The sequence below is a fragment of the Phyllostomus discolor genome, chromosome 4 (assembly GCF_004126475.2).
Source record: "Phyllostomus discolor isolate MPI-MPIP mPhyDis1 chromosome 4, mPhyDis1.pri.v3, whole genome shotgun sequence".
Classification (NCBI taxonomy): Eukaryota; Metazoa; Chordata; class Mammalia; order Chiroptera; family Phyllostomidae; genus Phyllostomus; species Phyllostomus discolor.
The window spans coordinates 154,281,088-154,303,170 of NC_040906.2; the positions used below are offsets into that span (position 1 = coordinate 154,281,088).

Here is a 22,083-nt window from a genome sequence, read left to right on the forward strand (position 1 = left end):
AAACAGCATACAAGTCTAGAATAGGAGCCTCAAGGATACTGTTATGTTGCCAAAAGTCCCCATCAACAACACCCCCTGGGGATAGAAATAGAAAAGCCACCTCTACCAAAAAAATGAGTTATAGGTCAGTCTGGAACTGTCCAACAATAGAATGCATGTTCTTCTCTCTCCTTTTTTTAAAAAAATGTTTTGTACCTTTTGGTTTCCTAGTTTTTGCTTCCCTCTAACCCCTCCAAAAGTTTAAAGTAATCTAAGCAAGTTGTGTGGACATGAAGGTGTATTCAAGGGCTCATTTTCTAGCCAGCAAAGAAAGGACCAAATGGAAAAGTGGAAACCAATCAAATGTATTAAATGAGAACAATTTCCTGGTACTTTAATAAGCTCATACAGAACTACATAAGGGAGTATTCTCATGATTTTATACCATTAAAATTAAATTTTCTCTTTAAATTAGTATTTCAATAAATCATGTTTCTTATTCCAGTTTGTAATAAGCAGGCTTAGATTTCAAACATAGATGTTCCCAAATATCTAGAACTTCTTCGAAGTTATCAATAATATCTGAATATCAAATAATAATCAAAACCAAAAATGGGTCATTTTTATTCTTATTATTTAGTGAACTTACATACTAGAAAATCTCCTTAAAAACTGAAACAACTAAAGCTTATTGGTCTTTAAAATCTTTTCAATTTATTTCTATCAAATCATCTTCTTCTAAGTTTATATTATCTTATTCACAAAATAAAACATAAATTGATTCCAGTAGTGGAAAAGGCCCTATATTTTTATAGGGCAGTAAAGAAAATTATACGCAGTTATAATATTTATTTATATATCTAGAGAATTAAATTTTATGAAAGGTTAAATGTTAAATTATATTAATCCATAAAAACACAATAGTACCATAAGGTGTCAACATATCTTCATACTACTTAATTTAAAAAAAATTATGGGTAAAAGATAACATTGATATTTACCACAATTCCCTAACAGTAAACAATATGAAAACTAATTTAGTACAAAATACTTCTTAATTCAAAGTTAATTTTAAGAAACCAATTATATCTAATATATCTCATTAATTCCTGGAATTCTCTGAATTATGATGATTTTGCCTAGAAATGGGTTTATAGAAATGTCTCTATTTTTGTACCCTTGGTTACTGAGAGGGTTACATTTTATGAGAATTAAGCCAACATTAATTGGTAGTATAATCTGCATTAGTTTGCTAACTTTATCAAGATTGTATTTTGTCAGTTAAATTTATAGCACAGCTGGTCAATATTTTATTCTAGTGTATCAATACCAGGAACTGAAAACTGCAAATTGTTTTTATCTTATGAAATAATTTTTAATGCATTGCTTCATGTAACACTGATATTAACTAGTAAAACAGAGAGACTGCATGATTCATCCAAGGTCATAAACAACTCGAGACCCTGGACTGAAACATTCTGAGTCTAAATCCAGAGTTTTAAGTCCAGCTTGTTCGATATGCCTTTTAAGTTTAATTTTTTCTATATGAACTATTATATAAAAACAGGTTTTATTTTGATGTAGGTAAGTAATCTGCTAAGCTAAATATATTTGACTGTGCAAACAGCCTAAGCTATACATATTTTTAGCAAGCCAATACACTGAGGGATCTACACTTAGAGAAGCAAGACAACTCAGATAAAATGTTTTTGCTTAACAAACCATTCCTAAAATTCTGAACCCTACTGACACACTACAAGATTTTATTCAAATAATCTCTCTTATTTAAGCTTTGACTCCTTTATCTGTAAACATTGAATTATTTATATTTTCACACTCACAATTCAAAATGGTGTTACAGGGAACATTTACTGAAAAATATAAACTCTCATCATTCAGAAGTGCCAAAAAGAAACTCAATGGTAGGGACAGATGTTAAAAGGCCATAAATTGTTTGGATATTAATATCTATCTAAGGAGGAAATCTATCTATTTAAGATACTCTATATGTCCAATTGTTAGGGGTAGTATATGTTAATAGCATAATCATAGAGAAAATAATTTCTTCAACATTTATAATATGAATTCATTCATATTCATACATGATATACACAAACGTGGGTGTGCAGGTGCTTATGTGCACACATGTGCGCGCACACACACACTTTACTGAGGAATTCGTAACAGCGAGCCATTCAGTAAGGAATCTTCCTCACTACTTAAATCCTGAGTTCAACTGTCCTGTAGCTTACAAGCAATTAGTGTGAACATTTCTAATAAAAATAATATTAAATTAAGTTACTGCATCTCCATTCCAGAAATAACATGGATGGTAAAATATCTGTATATTCTTGTAATTAAATTACTGTGAAAAAATACCCAAAAGTTCATTTTTAAATAACTAGGGAAATACTTAGATAAAGAAATACTATGTGATTTTTATAAAGTAATGTTAAATGTTTTGTGAGTCCATATTTAATACATAGCACATTAAAATGTGTTCAATTATTTTCATAAAAAACAAAAAGTCAAATTGATGTTACACATTAAGAAGTATTTTTTAAAATAAAATAAAATTTTAGCTATGTCGAGTTTTGGTTTGATGATGGAATACTTATAATTTAAATCACAACCTATATCCTTAAACAACCTGCCTATAGGGCAGGGCTTTCTTTGTGAGAGAGGTAAGGGCTAGAAGCAGAGACTTATGGAGTTAATTAATTATATAGGGGTGGATAGTAGAAGCTAGAAACATACTCATCTTTTTCTCAGTATCAACAGTCTAAATTTTCCAAACTATCTTACTGAGTAAACATAATATCCTACTTCATCTACTACAGATTGGACTGCTTTCTCTTCCAGGCAATTTAGGCATAAAAGGTTGTCAGATATTTAGATTACTTTCAAACTGACATTTTACTTGATTTTTAAGGAGCCCCAATATTTAAAAAAATGTCTCCAGAGTAGAGAAATAAAACATTATATATATTACAAACATAACTTCTAAGTTAGAAAATTATAAAACACTTATTTCATGTGTTCACTAAAATATAAAACAAGACTATAACAGAAAGGCAAATTACATATTTAGAATTATTTTATGCATGTGTGTTTAAACTAAGTTGGTAATATCATTGAACTTTGGCATTAATCAATGTAAGTATTGAAGGGATGAATCCCATCAAAATAAAAAGACAAAACATAAAAGGTGAGATATCTGTTAATTCAAAATAAAGAAAATTGTAGAAAACAGAGTATAATGTAGAAAATATGTTAATTTTGATCTAACCATCTTTTAACCAAAAAAATCACCTAAGGATTATGCTTACATTAAGGTGGTGTCTGTGGCAAATTTATATCAGCAAATTGATACAAAAGTTAGCGACAGTTAACAATTCAGCACGTGTCCACAACATACACAATGACATGCAGACTCGCTATACCTAGAAGAGAAGGCTTTCGATGATTACAATAATCTATAGACCTCATTGAATATGGAAGTGTACTTGTGATGTCAAATATAATTTAATAACAACATCTAAGAAAAAAACTTGTAAGACATGGTTCCAGCATCTGGAAGACTCCATATCTCTTTCAGGGTCTGCCTGGTTAAAGACCCAAGACCCATTCAAGCACTCATAATTCAGGAGCCCGCCTGCCAGCAATAAAGGCTGCAACTGGATACTTGGTGAGATTAATTACCTAGATAGGGCTTGATAATGCAAGTCAAATGGGAATGTAATTAAAGTGCACCTTCCATGAAAATTATTCATTGCTGATGGATCAGGTGACAGATAAATCAAAAGGCATTTTACAGAAGCCTACAGGTTAACTTGAAGCAGGTCTTTCCTTTTTATAAAACTCTGTAATTGTGGGTATGAAATTCACTCTTGCTGCCCTATCCTCATCATGATACCATAAGACAAAGGTAGATTGTAATATAACCTATTGGAAACAGAAGCCAATAGAAAAGCCATTAGGATCATAGTTACAAACAAAAGCCCACACCCTGACTGGCGTGGCTCAGTGGATTGAGTGCTGGCCTGTGAACTGAATGTCTGTGGTTCTCGGGCCAGGTCCCCATTTGGGGGCATGTGAGAGAGGCAACCAATTCATGTTATCTCTTGCACATTGCTGTTTCTCTCCCTTTCTTTCTCCCTCCCTAACCCTCTCTTTGAAAGTAAATAAATAAAATCTTAAAAGAAAAAAGGTCAGCTAGACTGGAACCAGTTGGCTGGCAGCTTTCAGGAGAGGGTATCACTCTACCTCCATACTATAATGGGGATTGCAATCACAGAGAACAAGTGATGAATTAATAAGTTGACTGGTCCCCAGGGTGTAATCCTTGCAGATGAAAGACCTGATGGGGTAATCAAAACAGAGTTATAAATTAGATAAATCAGGTGGTATAAAACATTTCACATCATCATTCTTAAAAAAAGTATTCCTGGATGTGCCATTAATTCTTTACTGTCAATAATTTATTTATAGTATAAGAATAATTTTTTAAAAACCCTGTTTTATAACAACAGCAGGGTAATTTCAGTTACCCAGAGGGATACTAAATCTAATTTCCATGCTGGGTTCTCTTAGCCCTGTTTATTATACACTGAAGAGCAGAAAAATGAAACAAAATGTCCAATTAAATGATAGTTATTGGAAGATAGGGTTTTACATGTTACTAATTTGCTTGCATTCACTAATGAACACAGTTTGCTTTTAATGACCTGTGTAAAGGAAATGCCTAATGGTTTTCTTGTCTGTAAGGACAAACTGGATTGTAGACATGAAAACCATGCTGTCGGGTAGCTGGTATACGGAATAAACAAAAAAGGACCATTACTGTCAAAATATTAACCTTAGCATAAAAGTTGAAATACTTTTGTTCAACAGAAATCTTTAAATAATAACATAAATATTAATGTACTATTGCAAATTCTATAATTATGTAACTTTTCCAAAAATTTACATTGTTTTATTTAAACTTAAAAAAACATGAAGTCAAATTCCCCTTAGTAAATCACCCATTCCAGTATCAAATAAAAATCCTTCAAATCAAAAGACAATCAAAATAATAAAACTTATGTTGTATTATTACCTATAGGCAATTAAAGGGCTCATCACAAATGTTCTTTCCTAATTCTCATGAATATTTCTAACATTGTTGTAAGTTAAAAAAAAAAAAAAGTTTCGCCCTGGCTGGCTTAGCTCAGTGGATTGAGCGTGGACTGCGAACCAAAGCATCGCAGGTTCGATTCCCAGTCAGTGCACATGCCTGGGTTGCAGGCCACGGCCCCCAGAAACCACACATTGATGTTTCTCTCTCTCTCTCTTTCTCCCTCCCTTCCCACTCTAAAAATAAATAAATAAAACCTTTAAAAAATAAATAAAACATTTAAAAATTTTTAAAAAGAATAAAGCATAGTCAGAGCATTCAAATGTTAACTCTACTTCTAAGTGGTGTGTGTAAACCTCAGGGAAGTGAGTTAACATCTTTAAAAAAATAAAAAAAAATGTTTCCAGAGAAGCTCTTTCCAAATGGTGAAAACTCTTAAGGAAGTATACAATTAGATTTTAGGTATGTAAATTTGATACATGGGGCCCAGTTGTGTTTGAAGTGCTACAGGTAAATGTATAGATATACGTCTGTCAGAAAATCATCTGTTTATATTTCTCCATTCCTAAAGGTTACTGATTAAAATTGAAAGCAGGTGTGGCAAATACCCAAGGCATTTCATCAGCACACATTGCTCTTTTTGTTCCCTGCAGGTTCCAGTTAGTAACTTAATCCCAACCAAACTATAAAGTAAACTGTTCATGATTTGTCAGATTAGCTGATGCTTATCCACAAAAATGGGCTAAAAAAAGTCACCAGGACAATGTAATTAAGAGCCATTCATCCATTTCACCCCTGGACTGAAGAAAATAATGAAACACCAAAGTAGCCAGACAGCATTCTAAAGGAGGCCAGTTAGTATCTTTTCAAAAGTAACACCAGTGTTTAATGCAGCAGGTGCACCAGAAGTGACTTACAAATCATATTAATAGCCAAGTGTTTGTTGAAGTGGCATCATGACTATCTCTTCATTGCTTATTTAATTTTTAAAGTAAAGGAGATGTGACTAAAAAGAAAAGGTAAAGGCTTTGTTGTATTAACATACTATAAGTAGCAAGAATGAAGCTTCCAAACTTTGAGGTGGATGCCCTACTTTTTTATAAGGGAGCACATAATATGGAGCATAATTTTAAATGCCCAGGAGAAAGAAATATGAAAACCCAAAGCACAACAAAAATATAAGTGTATGGGTGTATTGATCCATCTACATGTGTATGTATCTATATACATACATATATACTATGTATACACTAAATATACTAACAGACCTAATCTTAATGAGATGTGTATGACAAGCCATTTGAATTGATAGCTATATTTAATATTAAGAATGATAAATGTATTAGCAGAGACATTGTATAAATGCATAGTTTATCTTTATACAATTAACAGCTTTTCTTTTGTGACTTCTACTTCTGAGATTATCAAGTTCTCAACAAAGAAATTTATGTGAGGCTAAATTTGGGTTGGTAGTGATGTCAGGGATATGCAAAAGGAAAACAGGATAAGATGTCAAAACAAGGAGAAAATAAGGTTATGATAATGTATTGGAAAAGGAAAAAGGCAGTAATTTTTTTCAGACTCATTCTCTGTCTTAGAGCCTTTGCCAGTCTGATGAATGTTGTATGAAATCAGCATAAAGAGTCATCTTTTACAGCTCAATGCCACCAACACGGAGCACTCACACCACGTGTGCCCTGGTGTCAGGCTTTGTTTTCAACCATGAAAAATGATCACAACATTCTGTACCCCAAGTCGTTGAACAAAATTGTCTCTCAGAGTTCAGAATTGTTGAATTTAATGGACTTTCTTTTGTCTTCATTCCACTGACTTCCTGTAACGTTTCATTCTGCAGTCCACTGACCTAGGAACCACCCCATCCTTCTGTCACTGTCACAGATTACCTGTCCAGCTGGCCTTGCCACTCCAGCTTGGTCTTCTTCCTGTGCTCTTCACATTCCATCAGCTCCTCACCCTTGGTGTTCTCACAACTTCTCTCTTAAACTTTTTAATTATACCTCTATCTCTATTTCCAAGAAAGACTATTCTTTAACTCACTGTGCAGAGAGGGTTATGATTCTCAGACATATAACATTTAGGTTCCGCTGCCATCCTAATGTCCATTCTCTTAGGAATATATGTGCACTCATAAAATGTATGAATTAAAAAAGTACATACAACTAATGTCAATATACATGTCTATATACATAAATATATCAGATCACATTATAGTATGATGTAACAAAAGGTAAAGGTGTGATGTTTAAGAAAATTAGCACCAATTGCTCATAAACTATTCAATAATGAAATGGCTTAACCATATCTTTGCATTTATTATCACATATGATTGCCATTATGAATATTATGCCCAGAAAATGATGTACATTTTTCTACATGCTTTAGTTCATGATCAAGCATTATTAAAAATTGGGAGACACTAATGATCTAATGTCAACATGCTATGGACAATTAAGAAGTGCACATTAAAGCTAAGCTGTTTCTCACATCTCCTTCTCTGTGTCTTCCACAAGCAGGAACATGCATCATCCACTCTGCTTTCTCCCTGATTAATTTTGTTGGGTTGCAGCAATTATTACTTCCTTTGTGACCAACCTCTTTGTAAATGGAGTGCAGGAAATACGGATAGTTTTTCCTGGGTTTTTACCACATAATTGATCCTTTTTCTTTCTTACAATAGTACAAAGGGAGCCTAAGTCATAAAACAGTTGCAGTAAAAACAAGTATCAGGCGTGGACAGCATTAACAGACAGATGTGAAAAGCAAGATCTTGATAGTGTTTTCTCCTTCACCTTATTACTTAGGTCAGTTGGTTAAAACTGTTAATAATCCTCTTGGATCAATGTCTTTTCCTTGTAGCTCTAATTTACCACATTGGTTGATTAGTACAGATGTTTTTGTGGGTAACTCTGCATTATTCCACCAGGTTACTTGTCTGAATCAAATTTGATTCGATTCATTACCAATGAAGCAAGAAATAAAATAATCAACATTTACACTCTTAACAGTGGTACTAAAAACAGAACAAATAAATGCTTGTCAATTTAAATGCTACCTTCCACCTTTCTCAAAGTTTGTCCCTAAGTTTATCCAGAGCTTCATGTGGCATGGTTGGGTGTAGCAGTGTGTAGGAAATAGGACTGGGTGGGGACCTAAATATGTGCTTCAAACTTATGGGCCCAAGTTTTTATCATCATCATCATCATTATCATCAACTCACATTAAGTTTACTTGTTTATATACAAATAATGTATGAAATTACCATCCACTGGCTTTTCATTCTCTGAAATACAGCATATTGATTTCTAACTATTAAATGAAATTTCTTCTGAAACTGTGTCCGTTTCAGAAAAAAAATCAATGCTATTCCTTTAATAACACTTTAGGGAAATGGTTACAATAGTTTGCTCTATAAGAACTAAGCAAACAACTCACAGATAAAAAACCTTTTCATGCTGTGAAAGAACACTGAGTAAATTAGGTAACCAGTTTTGTTAAACTAAGGAAAAATCACTTCTTGACTCAATTCAAATTAAAAATATTTCACAAATGGGTTAGTTTGCATTTTTAATATAGTAATATGACACCATATTATATGTTTTACTTTTTATTATTTGTTTACTATCTCTAGAAAGGGACCAAATTCAATAAACAAGAACTTTCCAGAAAAACTCCAGCCATTATTAATATAACGGCAATGTTTTGCCCTACATCAGTGTAACCTGGCAGCCAAGGAGAGTGGACTGGAATGTGCATGCTTGATCAATGACAACTTCACTGTACTAGTCATTGGGGGTGGTAGACGCCATTGAGTGAGCATGTATAACAGTGTGTTCATCTCATTCAAAATGATTGAGTGAGTAAAGCAATGAATCTGCATCAATTTTGCATTAGGCTTGAACATTCCTCTGCAGAAACTATTTGGATGATTCAGAAGGCCACAGCTATGGGCAACTGGTGATTGGCAGCTTTATCTCAACAATGTGCCTGCTCGTGCATCACATCTCATGTGGAGTTTTTCGGTAAAACATCAAATCACCCAGGTGACTCAGCTCCACTACAGCCCAGATTTGGCACCCTGCAACTTCTGGCTTTTCCCAAAACTAAAATTACCTTTGAAAGGGAAGAGATTTCAGACCATTAATGAGATTCAGGAAAATACAACAGGGTAGCTAATGGTGATTAGGAGAACTGTGTTAGGTCCCAAGGTGCTTTGAAGGGGACCAAGGTGTTATTGTCCTATATACAAGGTTTCTTGTATCTTGTATCTTCTTCAAGTGCGTCTATTTCCCATAGTATGTGGCTGGATACCTTCTGGACAGACCTTGTATACTGACCCAGGGGGTACAATAAAAAAATGCATATTGTACTTAAGTACATGCTATTTTTTTTATTTTGTATATTTTTCTTCTAAAAATAAAGAGCAGGTGGTCTGGTTAGTCATATTTCAGTTAAAACAAAATTTCTATGTCTTAACTGAACAAACATCTTGTCTTTAAAAGTAAAGTGGCTATTTCTTTATCAATAATATTCTAGTGGATGCATTTTTAAATTGCTTCAATCTCTAGTTGATAAACCAACAGCAAAATGAAGGATCTCCTATTAAGAACAACACATATAATAAGAACTACTTTACGTAATTCCATCATTATGGACTATTCCAGGATAATGATTCTAATGGGTAGTCATATATTTTTGAACAACCTTTTTAGAGGGAGCTTAAATTTAACAAGTTACAAATTTAAATCTCCAAAATATCAAATTTTAAAAACCTTTTCACTAGAAAATCCTGAAACAGCACTCACTTCTTAAACACGGAGGTATTTCTAGTTTAATATTGTCAAGAATATGGTGAACTTAGTCAAGCTTGAAAAACCAGGGACAGAACTTGTAACTTATTTTGTACCAAATAAAATTGTGAACTCTCTCACATATTCTCTCTCTCTCTCTTTAAAGATGTTACTTATTTATTTTTAGAGAGAGGGGAAGGAAAGGAGAAAGAGAGGGGAAGAAACATCAATATGTGGATGCCTCACACATGCCTCCTATGGGGAACTGGCCTGCAGCCCAGGCATGTGCCCTGGCTGGGAACAGAACCAGCAACCCTTTGGTTTGCAGGCTGGCACTCAATTTGAGCCACACCAGCCAGGGCTCTGGTGTGTTTTATATGGACATTAAGCCTGTAGGATCAGGTCCTCAAACTTATAACCTTAATTATCTCCTTATAGCTTCTATGTTCAAAATACAGTTGGGAGTCAAGGCTTTAATATAAGATTTGTGCTAGAGGGACACAATTTAGTTCACAGCAGTATTAAAACTAAGCTAATGAATAGATTTAAGGCCTTCCTAGATCTTAAATATGATTATCCACAAAATAGCAATTCTGAGATCAAAATTTAAGACAAGATTAAGATGTATTAAATTGAAAATACGAAAGGCCATTTAAAACACCTGTTACTAGGTGTCTTTCAAAAGTTTACAGAATCCTTCCATTGAGCAGTATAAAGATCAATTTCTCCCCCTAACCCCAACAAAAGCAGATATAGTTCACTAAAGGGTGAATCCGACAGCTCATAAAGATACTAGAGTTGGAGAATATGGAGGTGGGATGAATGTGAAAGTGTGGGAATGAGAACACAGGTTGTTTACACATATTTTAATTGAGAAAAATCACAGGACAGCTATATACTATAGTTGGAAGCACACAAAAATACTACTAAACAGAAAAAATATTAAAATAATATATGAAAAGATGGTGTTATATGCTTAAAATAGTAATCCTAGCACAAATAAAAAAGAACTCAAATTTTGGTTTCCACTCATGCTTCTACTACATTCAATGTCATATAAAAAGATAGAAATTAATTCTATTTTCAGATTTTCAAAATATGAAGAATTCTAAGTTTTCACAATTAAAGGTTATTCACATCTTAATATTTTATAATAGGATTACTTTAAGCTTTTGTCCTAAACCTCTACTTAAATACCAAGCTATGATTAAAAACTCATTTTAAGATTTTAAATATATCTATAGTTTCAAGTCCAAATCACAAAATTTTTATAGTTGAAATCATTATCCTATGTATTCATTGAATTTAGATAATATTATATTGAATTTGAATTAAACTAACCCTTTATATACTAATCTTGATCATCTTAAAAAGTCTCTTTTCATATTACAATACTATATAAAGAATTTTTATCCAACAGATTTTCTGAGCACGTACCCTGAACCCAGTATGTTACAGGGGCTAGAGAATAAGAACATCACTGTTTTCTTATAATGTGAACAATGTGAAGACACTGTAAGAAAATAGTGTCTAACAGGAAAGACAAACAGTTCCCAAATAATATGTGGAGAATGTTATAAGAAAATGTATGAGACACCTACTGTAAGACTGAATCACACAAAGACACACTTTTCTCCTTAATTTCCATAGCAAGTTGGAACATAAATATACTGTGTAGGTATATAAAATGACTAGCCCATAACCAGCACTCAATAAGTTGTGGTTGTCAGTATTAATGCCAACATGGCTGCATTTTCCATGTAAAATATGGTTAAGTTTATTAAAAAATCCTCATTATGTATGAGGGGGTATGTGCCAAAAAATGGAATTATCTTCTGAGGGCCGGGGCCCTTGTAGTACAGGCTTAGGAACCAATACATATCAGTGCACAGCTGGTGTTGTTGGGAGAGGCTATGTTCTGCTTCAGTGACTTTTTTTTTGAAGATTCTTTCAATGTTTTGCCCATGATTTCATGATGGGCGATTTATGAGCGTACCTGCCCACACCACGCTGAGTGTTCAGCAGTTTTTGACTAAAAACAGCATGACCCCCATGCCCCATCTTCCCTCTTCACCTGATCCGGTCCCAAGTGACTGTTTTTTGCTTCCCCAGATGAAAAAACTCTTCAAAGGAAAACCTTTTGCCATGTGAAAGAGGTAAAACAAAAAACAGCAGAAGCACTAAAAGGCAACACAATTGAATCCAAAACTGCTTTGGGCAATGGGAAAAACATCTTGATACGTGTATTGCATCAAACGTACAGTATTTGAAAGGTGACTGAAGTTTAATTGTGTAAGAATAAAAACACAATTTTTTATAAATGAATTCTGGCTTTTCTGCAGGGTCTCCTGTCACGTTTTGATTACTGATGACCATTAGAGAAAAACTGTTAATGTGTCTATATGTATAATTTTAAATTAATGGCACCACAAAAATACTTAAGTGTTAAAGGATTAAAAGTCACTAGAATAATCTGAAACACCTACTTGCTAAACAAAGCATGTAATTTTCTAAAATATCATGCCTTATGGCATGAAATTAACATGACTGGATTTGTTCTGCCTTTCAGGTATATCAGGTTTATAAAATAACTAGAAATGAACAGAAATTTGTTTTTGAATGCTTTACTGTTAAATGAATCTCATTCAGTTGATCTTTCTGTTGCAGATTACTTAAATGTGAGTACATACATAAGTTGTAACAACACTAAAACTATTTCTATAAAATATTTTTGTTGTTGGTGGTGGTAGTGTAGACTTTTCTTGCATTTACATTTTTTTTCACTTTATGAGGCTGTTGAATTAATATTATTTAAAATAATCAGTAAATGCTCTCAAGCAATATAATTTTTCATAACATCAAACTCACTTAAAATTATGTCAAGTTTATACATTCCTAAGAAATATCAAAACATATAAACTTAAATGGAATTTGTTTCTTTATAACTTGGACTACAATTTTAAATTATTGAAAACAATGATTTGAACTAATTTATGAGAAAAACAGTCACTTGAGTAACATTAATAAATATGAGTAATGATATTCTGACAAACAGAAGATGACTTCTGGCACTGTCTCTTTTAAAAGTAATTTTTACTATGTATGTTATATAACTATACTTATATTTCATTCAACACTTTATAAACATTACAGAAATCTAGGCAAAGTTTCTACTTAAGCAAATCTTAATTTTGACAGTGAAATAAGATCTGGGCACTTGAAAACATAAAGGAAATTAGGCAAATTAAGAATGCAGAGTTATTTTAATAGCTTCTTAAAGGACAATAAAATTACAGCCAAAAGGGTATGAGGAGTCAAGTAGTACGATACTGTTTCAGAAGAAAATTCAAGTTCAAAGAGATAACATAACTTGTCCAAAATTAAGTACTTCTGTCATCAAATTTCAAACCCTATGCCTTTTCCATTCATATCTCAATGCTTTCCTTCTTGGAAAATTGTTTAATTTTTCTTGTGCATGACTAGTAACCCTGATGGAATTAATAGCACAGCATTTGTTGTACAGCTAGTATACAGAAAGAATTGTGCTACTGTATTTTTTTTATATCAGTAGTGAAATGTCAGAAAGGGAAAGTAAGAAAACAACCCCATTTATAATTGCATACAAGTATACCTAGGACTGAATTTAACAAGGATGTAAAAGACCTGTATTGGAAAATTATCAGACATTTGAAGAAAGAAATTAAGGAAGACAAAAATAAATGGAAGCATATACCACAATCACGGATAGGAAGTATTAACATCATTAAAATGTCCATACTACCCAAAGCAATCTGGGCCTCCATTATTTCCCCCCATATTGCAATAAATGAAGATTGAGAACATTTTGTTTTGACATTACACAAAGAATTGCATAAATAAAGGATTATATAATGTACAGATGACATGTCACAGAATTGTGTACCTGGAACCTATACTGTTTAATCTTATTTACTGGTGTCACCCCAATAAACTCAATAAAAAGAGGACTAATCAGCATTCATCTTGCTACTCACTGAAATAACACTTTTGTAGTAGTAAAGAGTTTTAAGTTTTCTCTAATATAGTCTTATTTAACAGGATAATACAGGAAGCAAACAGTATTTTATCCTCATTTTATTCATAAAGAACTTCAGTGATTCATCCATGAGCACATACCTCCTAAGTGTCAGGACTGGGGCTGGAGCACAGAGATCCTTTAACCCCCCCAAACTCTACTACTGCCCTGAATGAAGGATAGAAGGTATTCAAAGTATTTCCATTTCCACAAACATTTTTATGGAGGGTCCTGAGCTCCAGACTCCAAACTTAATAGAAATGGAATGACAGAGTGCACACACTGCCTTCAAACACTGGCTGCCTATATTCCACTGTTACTCTGTGTCCTTGACCCCTCACAGGCAGATTCTGTTTTTATACTAGGCATCAGTGGATTGCTGATGAGGAGGATAACAAACCAGAGATCAAGATTTAAACTGATTATTGTAGTGACTGCAGCATAAATTAGGTGGGCGGTGATGCTGTTTGGTTAATGGAGAATGGGAGTGTCAAGGGTCACCGTAGGTTTCCATGATTGGCATGAGCATAGACAGAGTGTCAAATCACTCCCCCTTTAAAAAGAGCACATATATTGGTGATGCAGCTTGTGGGGGGTGAGGGGGATGTGGTTATAGAAATTGAGTAATACAATAGTCACTAACATATTCTAAATTTTCTGTTAAAAATAAATTAAAACTTTTAAAATTGCCACAGCTTGTTGCGATTTTTAAACACATTTTTTGTAAGTAGAAAATGCTAACAGAAAAAGCTAACAGTGTAACAGTGAAACTTCATGGGTTTCTCGTGTTTGAGACATGGTAGAGACTGGGCAATTGTACATTAATATTTCAATATAAAAGTGCAAACCTAGTTTGCTTTTGAACTTTATTATATTTATTCTTCATAAAAAGTTTAATAGCTTTATTGGGATATAATTTACATACCATAAATTCATTCATGGTAAGTATACAATTCAATATTTTTAATATATTTAGAGTTGTGCAACCATCACAATTTAATTTTTGCACATTTAAATTACTTCCTCCCCTTGGAAACAAATCTAGTTTGCTCTTAACCAAAAGAGAATCAATGCCCAAAGCCACTTTACCTAACCACTGTGAGATATTTGATTCGAAAATTTATGGAAAATCTATGACCCATTTAGCTAGTGTAACATAAACTTGAAAAATTAAACACCGACCTTTAAAGAGCAAGAAAACCTACTCCAAATGCAACCTATTTGGCAAACTCTATTTATGGTATCAGTTCAGCATCTTTATGTTGCATTAAAAAAATTAAAATGTCCCTTTTTATACTTGATATTAGCAGGAATAAAGCAGTTATTCTAGCTCAGTGGACCTCAGAGTCCAGTTAATGGTGCCAAAGATAGAATAATGTCACAATTATGAACCTAAAGTGTCTCAAACACACTCACTGTGGAGTTATGAGGGCAAATTTAAATATATAGCAATACAAAATATGTAATGACAATGACATTTTAAAAGACTGGTAAATATAGTAAGGGTAAATAAAATATTTCAATCCAAGTATCAGTTAAATAGGTTATTTATTTTGTCCAATGTTTGAAGATTTAAAATCTGCTATGTTGTTTTACTCTCAGACATCTGTTTTTACACGGGAGACACGATGCGCAATAGGATTTTATATATCAAAAAGAAACGTTAAGAATAAGAACTGACTAATCTGTTCAAAATGGTAAGCAGGAGACCAGATGCAGAGTTTTTGTTCTGCAGATATAATTTAAATAAGTAATGTTTTGTTAAAATTGGCATAGAAATGAAGACTAGATTAGTCTATGTCCAGGAATTTGGGATAATGCTGGTTTTTGACAGTCAGCCAAAGATCAAGAAGACCTTGTTATAAGCTTGTTATGTTGCTCACACAACTCAAGACCCCAGTGAGAGTTCCACTGTATTGATGATGATGATGTAGCACTGGCTACACCTACCGCCTAGTATCTTCCTTCAGCAGCAAGGATTTTCAAAAGGTTAGGAAAGTCCTCAACTTCTGAAACTTCCTTCAGTAATAAGATTTCTCTGAAGGCATATAAAGTCTTCAATTTATGAAGCTTTCTTTCCAATTTGTACTTTCTAAAACATACTTGGAGGAGCGAAGAATGACTGACTCTGTCAGTTAAGAAAATAAGTGAAAATTACTTTTAGGCTAAACTACAAAGGTCATAATCATGGTTATTATATTTCCTAATTAATTTCTTATGAAGCCATCATGAGATCACTTACATGCTTATTTCAATATTATAAACATTAACATCATCATAAATCTACTGATGAACTTAAAATTTTCTCACAGAAAATTTAATGCAGACTTGCCTTATATTTTAATATCATATTTTGTCTCATAAAAAATTGATTAACACTATGTGAGACAGTGTAACCAACTCTTTCATTATTCCCAATTATCATGTACATTCTGATCACGAACACTGGGCACACAAAAATGTAAAAATGCAAGAAATATCCTTCACTTCACTTTATCCAATACATACACCCTCCTCCTCTGGATCTTTGAACAGACTTTCTTGTCTTAGAGCAGTCTTAACTGGTTTACAATTTATCCCTTTTATTTCTCCTACCAGATCTCTGGAGGAGATGTTAATGAGTCTAGTAATGGTTTAACAGGCAGCAGGAGAAATAACAAAGAAAAGTTAAAGGTGTGAATAATCAACAAGCTGGAATAATTGAGTTCTGTGTAGCCAAGTTAACCAAATATTCAAGCGAGACACCTCACTTAGGTAGAGACATTATTCAGTCAGTAAAGGCAAACAAAAAAACATACCTGCTTGACCAGTGGTGATACTGACGGCTGCAAAAAGCCTCTGGGATCGGCTCAAGTCAGAAACTCCATTTACAGCTTCAACTTCAAAAGTATAATTAGCGTGGGCTAGCAGGTCCATGACAGTGACAAAGTTATCCTCTAATCCAGTCTGCTGGGGCATGTATCCAATGTTACTCCCACAGGGAACGCATTCGCCCTGCTCCCAACTGCACCGCTTACACAGTATCCTGTAGGTCACATCGTTTCTTCCCCCATTGTCCGCAGGAGGACTCCACTCCAAACTTACTGTCGTCTGGTTGATGTTGAAAATGAGGTTCTGTGGTGCAGATGGAGGCCCTTGGGAAACCAAACCAAACAAACAAATAAACATGATAGGAAAAAAGCAAACAAAATGAATGGAAGGACCATGTGGGGCACTAAGAGAGTGGCTCAATTACCATACAGAAAACTAGTTGAAATGCTTTCTTTCACATAAACATTTCATTACCTTTCCTAGAGAAGCTATATAAAAGCCTCCTTGAATTCACTTGGCAAGAGGCTTTATTTATTTTCCATTTAATATGTCAAAATGAAAACAGGATAACAACTGTCTTTGTACTTTTGCCACGGCCTTTAGCTACTTTACTTCCAAGCAATTAAAAAAGAACAGTTAATTCTCCTAAAAAAAAAAACAGTTGTACTGTTGTTTAAAAAAATGGTTTTCCTTTCAACCATATAACAGATAATACATCTATTCATTTTTAATGTGCTCAAGAATGATTTATAAGACTGTCTGGAATTTGGTTTGGATTTGGGTCTCTCAAACGTTCATTAATTGAAGGACCATGATGTGTGATTTGCTCTATTTAGTAATAGAATTTTAATTTAGAAGCCATTACTTTTTAATTGAATTTTATACACATGTAAGACTCAAATAATTTTTCTATTTTATGATTCCTGTAAAATACATGTGAAAAATACTAAAACACATCTTGGCTTCACAGACATAAAAATTACATTGAAGTTGAAGTAAGATGTATCTTATATTACTGTTTAGCCTTAGAGGTTCATGAAAAATTCGAAATAGTTAATAATAATTAAGACTTTATTCACAAATTGTATGCCTGTCAATGATGTCACAACAGTACAAGTGAGAAGCAGGGACCTGAAAGTCCTTTTTTAACTTTATTATTATGGACTTACTTGTGCACGCAACATAGGGTGGGTCAGAAGGAGCCCTATAATATCCATCCTCACACTCGCATCTTGAAGAGCCTTCCTTGTCAGAAAAACTGTGTGTCGGGCACCGAGAGCACTGAAGATCTTGAGAGGAAGACTTGTAGAACCCCCGGCCACAGGCTGGGCATGCAAGAGAAAGTGAAAACACAAATATGAGACCAAGCAGAACTTTCCAAAACTATAGTAATATTTAGCAAAGAATAAAATATGAAATACGATTTTTGAAAAACAAGCTCTTTATGATTAAAATTTTGTTGTATGTATCAAAAACCCAAGTTATACTACTGCGTTTTAGGACAAAAGTAATAAAAAAATATACAGCAAACTTGTTTCTATAGTTGGCATCAGTTCAAAGTCCAGAGCCCAAAACTGAACACAAGCATAGTTTATTCAGACAAAATCTTAGGATATTTAATTAAGGGTAACTTTGATTTCAATACAATTAGCTGTGTGTTGAACTGTATTAACACACTTAGAAGTTATGTTTCTTTATTCACTATAGCTATACATTAAGCATAAGTATAAATATGAGTTAAAACGTAAAATATAAAAATAATTTTAATCATCTACTAGAAATAATGGTTTTAAAAATTTCATCTGAAAAATGATAGAAATGTATTCCTTTCAAATTTTCAGGAAATTTCAAAATATAATTTCAACCAATTTAATTTAAAAGGAAGGTTGCTTTCCACTAAGTGACTTCCTTGTTCATAAAATAACGAAATCTCATATACAGGAGAAACCTGTTCCACTAGCATCAAGGAGAAAGCCATCAGCTGGAAACAGACCAGGGCTGTCTCTCCTTTGCGGAGAGGCTTGGGGTCTGGTCATGCTAACACAGCAACTGCTCTCAGCAAGGGACAGACAGGTACAGAGAACTTCTCTAGCACCACCTTGTGAAGTAGTTTTTATTCAATTACATCTTCTTTGTTATTAAATCAAGTAACCTTGAACTATTTACTATCACTGGATATTTTATATATTTTTAATTAAAATTAAGCAAACTAAATTTTTTATTATTTTAACTATTTTTTATTTATTGATGGTATTATACATTGAATATATTAAATAAATCCCATTTGTCCTTCATATTTTAAATGAATATTAAGTTCTAGTGACCTTCAAATGTAATAGACATTAATAAATCATATCTATAAAGATCAGTGAATAGTTAATATAAATTAAATTATAACTTTTAATTTATTAGATTCAAGTTTCTTTAATGTTCTTAACTTGAGAATTATTTGGTAACTTAATCACATTTTGCTCTTTGGTGGGGATAAAAAACCTTATCAAAAAGGTATATTCTCCAGAATAAAAGTTGAAACATTCTCTGCTTTTGTTCACATGCTGAACTGAATATTTAATGTATAATTCTGACTCACTGAGAGCTCAAAATCATATTCAGAGTTTCAAGAAAATAAAACTGTTTCACACAAATAAGATAGATATTTTAGATAACTTAGAAACTTAATCTAAAGATATGATATAATGTGATAGATCAATATTAGATATGGGAACAGAACTACAATCATTTCTTTGCAAATCTATTATTCACAGCTGCCCTCTGAGCCAGTTTCCCTTTAGTTGGCTTCCTTGGTTCATAGAAGAGGAAAACACTCCTATAGCATATTAAGCAAAAAACTTAAGGCATCTTTACATGTTCTCAGTAGCAATCACTACAAATCTAAGGCACAAAGAGAACAATGAGATTCAAATAATATATCAAACATATAACACAAAAATGTTTCTACAGATATGATCCTGCCACATAAAAGAATGGTGAATTGATTTTGTATTTGAAAGAAAGATTTTTATTTACAGTGGTAGTTTGGAAACTTTTAAAATTTTGTCTCATTTAAAGAAGTTAGCTTTTTGGCTCTTAATCAAACTCCATCAGGATAGAGAATTTCTGTAAAATAAGAGATAATAACAGTTCCTAAAGTTTATCTGGCATATATATGGGTAGGCTTTTATTCAACCCATCTTAGTTGCACGATTATAACTTCCAAGTGGAATCTCTAAGTAGTTTTCAATAAGTTTCTAATATGAATGTAGCTGGGTATCAAACAGAAGATAAAGTTGTTCAAGAAAAGAAGCATTGACAAGTTAAAGTAAAAAAAAATAAAATTTCTTTTGAGGTGAAAAAAATAAGAATGGTGAACTGCTAGAATAAAGAACTTAGCATAGCTTTCTCAGAATGGAAACTCCTTTCTTTTATGTAAGAAGTTTCTTACTTGCTCTAAGTATTATCTGTAATTCAATTTTCAGATATGACATCCACAAAATAGAGAAGGCAATGCTTTACTCACAATCTGCAGGTTGACAACATTAAGACCCAAAGAATTAAAAAAGAAAAAAAAGAGTAACAGAGAGGTAGAGAGATGAGAGAGAGAGAGAGAGTGGGGGGCTAACATTGAGAGTCTTTGCTGATGTTATGTGGGCACTTATTTTTCACAGGGAGAGGAAGACAGGAAGCAGGGAGACGGGGAACACAATGGCAACATGATTTAACATCTACTTAGGTGAGTCTTCTGAAATGACTAGGCAGCAAACTACCTAGTGGATTCCTTCAGAATACTCATTCTCCCATTGCAAATAAAAGCCTCTATCTAAAGGCTTATTCCCATTTTTCTCACAAACAAGGTACATTTTTTGCTCAACATACATGATTTATGGAATATATACAGTATCTAATGTGAAAAACTTAAAATCTTTATCATTCAACTTCCAAATCACATTAAATTCTGCTACCACTTTAACAGATGGGAAAACAGATTTGAAGCAAAAGTAACCTGAGTTCTTCAAATCATTCCGTTTGTCTAAGTTAAAGCTGGATTTAGAACACAGGACTACCGAGAGTCAACCATATGCTATTCTATCAGTGCTGACTGCTGAATAAGCCAAAGTTTGGCACTTATTCAATGGTTCTCAAGCACTTTAGCAATACCCCAAATTAATTTTCAATGTGTCCCTATTGTCTCTGACTATACCCTTTTACTAATTTAAAGCTACTATTTTAATTTTGAGAACTATGAAATGATAGCCTGGCACACCTTGCAGAATATATATTAAATAGGTTCTCTCGATCTCACTGTGAATGCTGGCACTGATGATGCCTGCAAAATGATGAGTGCGTGCATAGCTGTTATTAAAGAGATAATCATAGAAGCAATACTGGAAAAAATGTGGTCATCAAAGTCTTCACATTTTTTTCTTTGAACTAATATTTTATTTCAGTTCAGTTAATACTGAAAATAATGACTTGTAACAAGACAGTTTTGACTTAACTTTTAAGGAAGCTATTATTAAAAAGAAGTGCAAGAATCCCCCCTTTTCTGGGGTTTTGCTTTCCGCAGTTTCTGTTACCACCGTCAATTGGCATGGCTTCATGATCCAGGGCCACCCACAGCAGGTGACCCTCCATCTGATGTACTGTCAGAGGTCAAGGGTAGCCTAACCATGTCACATTGCCTACCTCATTTACTTCACTTCATCTCATAATTGTATCATTTCACATCACCACAAGAGAAGGATGAGTGTAGCACAACAGGGTTTTGAGAGAGAGAACACACATTCACATAACTTTTATTACAGTACAATTATAATTGTTCTATTTTATCATTAGTTATCATTGTTAATCTACTGTGCCTAATTCCTAAATTCAACTTTATTATAGATATGTATGTATAGGAAAAAACTTAGTATACATAGAGCCTCGCACTCTCCTTGGTTTCGAGCATCCACCAGAGGCCCTGTACAAAATCTTTAGAGCTGTGATGTCAAATCAAGAACATGCAACAAGATAAGCTGTGACTCTTATGGTAACAGTGGGTGATTGGGTGGTTAAGAAGTTTGGGAAGAAAGTAACACATGTTCTTAAAATTAAAATTTTAGGTTAAATATCTACATGAATTATCTTGAATAACACAATCAGACAGAAAGTGGGGTGACAGTGACATCTGACAGTCGACCAAATACAACATTTTGCCATGTACACTGAGAACTTTTGCCCAAATTTTTCAGGGAAAAATAAGGATGTGCAATATACATGGGTAGTACCTGAAATGCTTTGTATCTGTTCTTGTGTTTTGTAATTATTTGTTACAT

The 22,083-nt window shown here is 33.3% G+C and overlaps 1 protein-coding gene across 6 annotated transcripts in view; it reads right to left on the bottom strand.

Moving 5' to 3' along the window:
• EPHA7 (EPH receptor A7) overlaps positions 1-22,083 on the bottom strand; it is a 171,041-nt gene that overhangs the window by 91,115 nt on the left and 57,843 nt on the right. For all 6 annotated transcript variants that reach the window (XM_036024484.1, XM_028510666.2, XM_028510665.2 and 3 more), the window contains exons 4-5: positions 17,938-18,093; positions 16,756-17,091 (exon numbers count right to left, since the gene is read on the bottom strand). In XM_036024484.1, the coding sequence (XP_035880377.1) occupies positions 16,756-17,091; positions 17,938-18,093 (492 nt within the window). The remainder of the gene's footprint in view (positions 1-16,755; positions 17,092-17,937; positions 18,094-22,083) is intronic.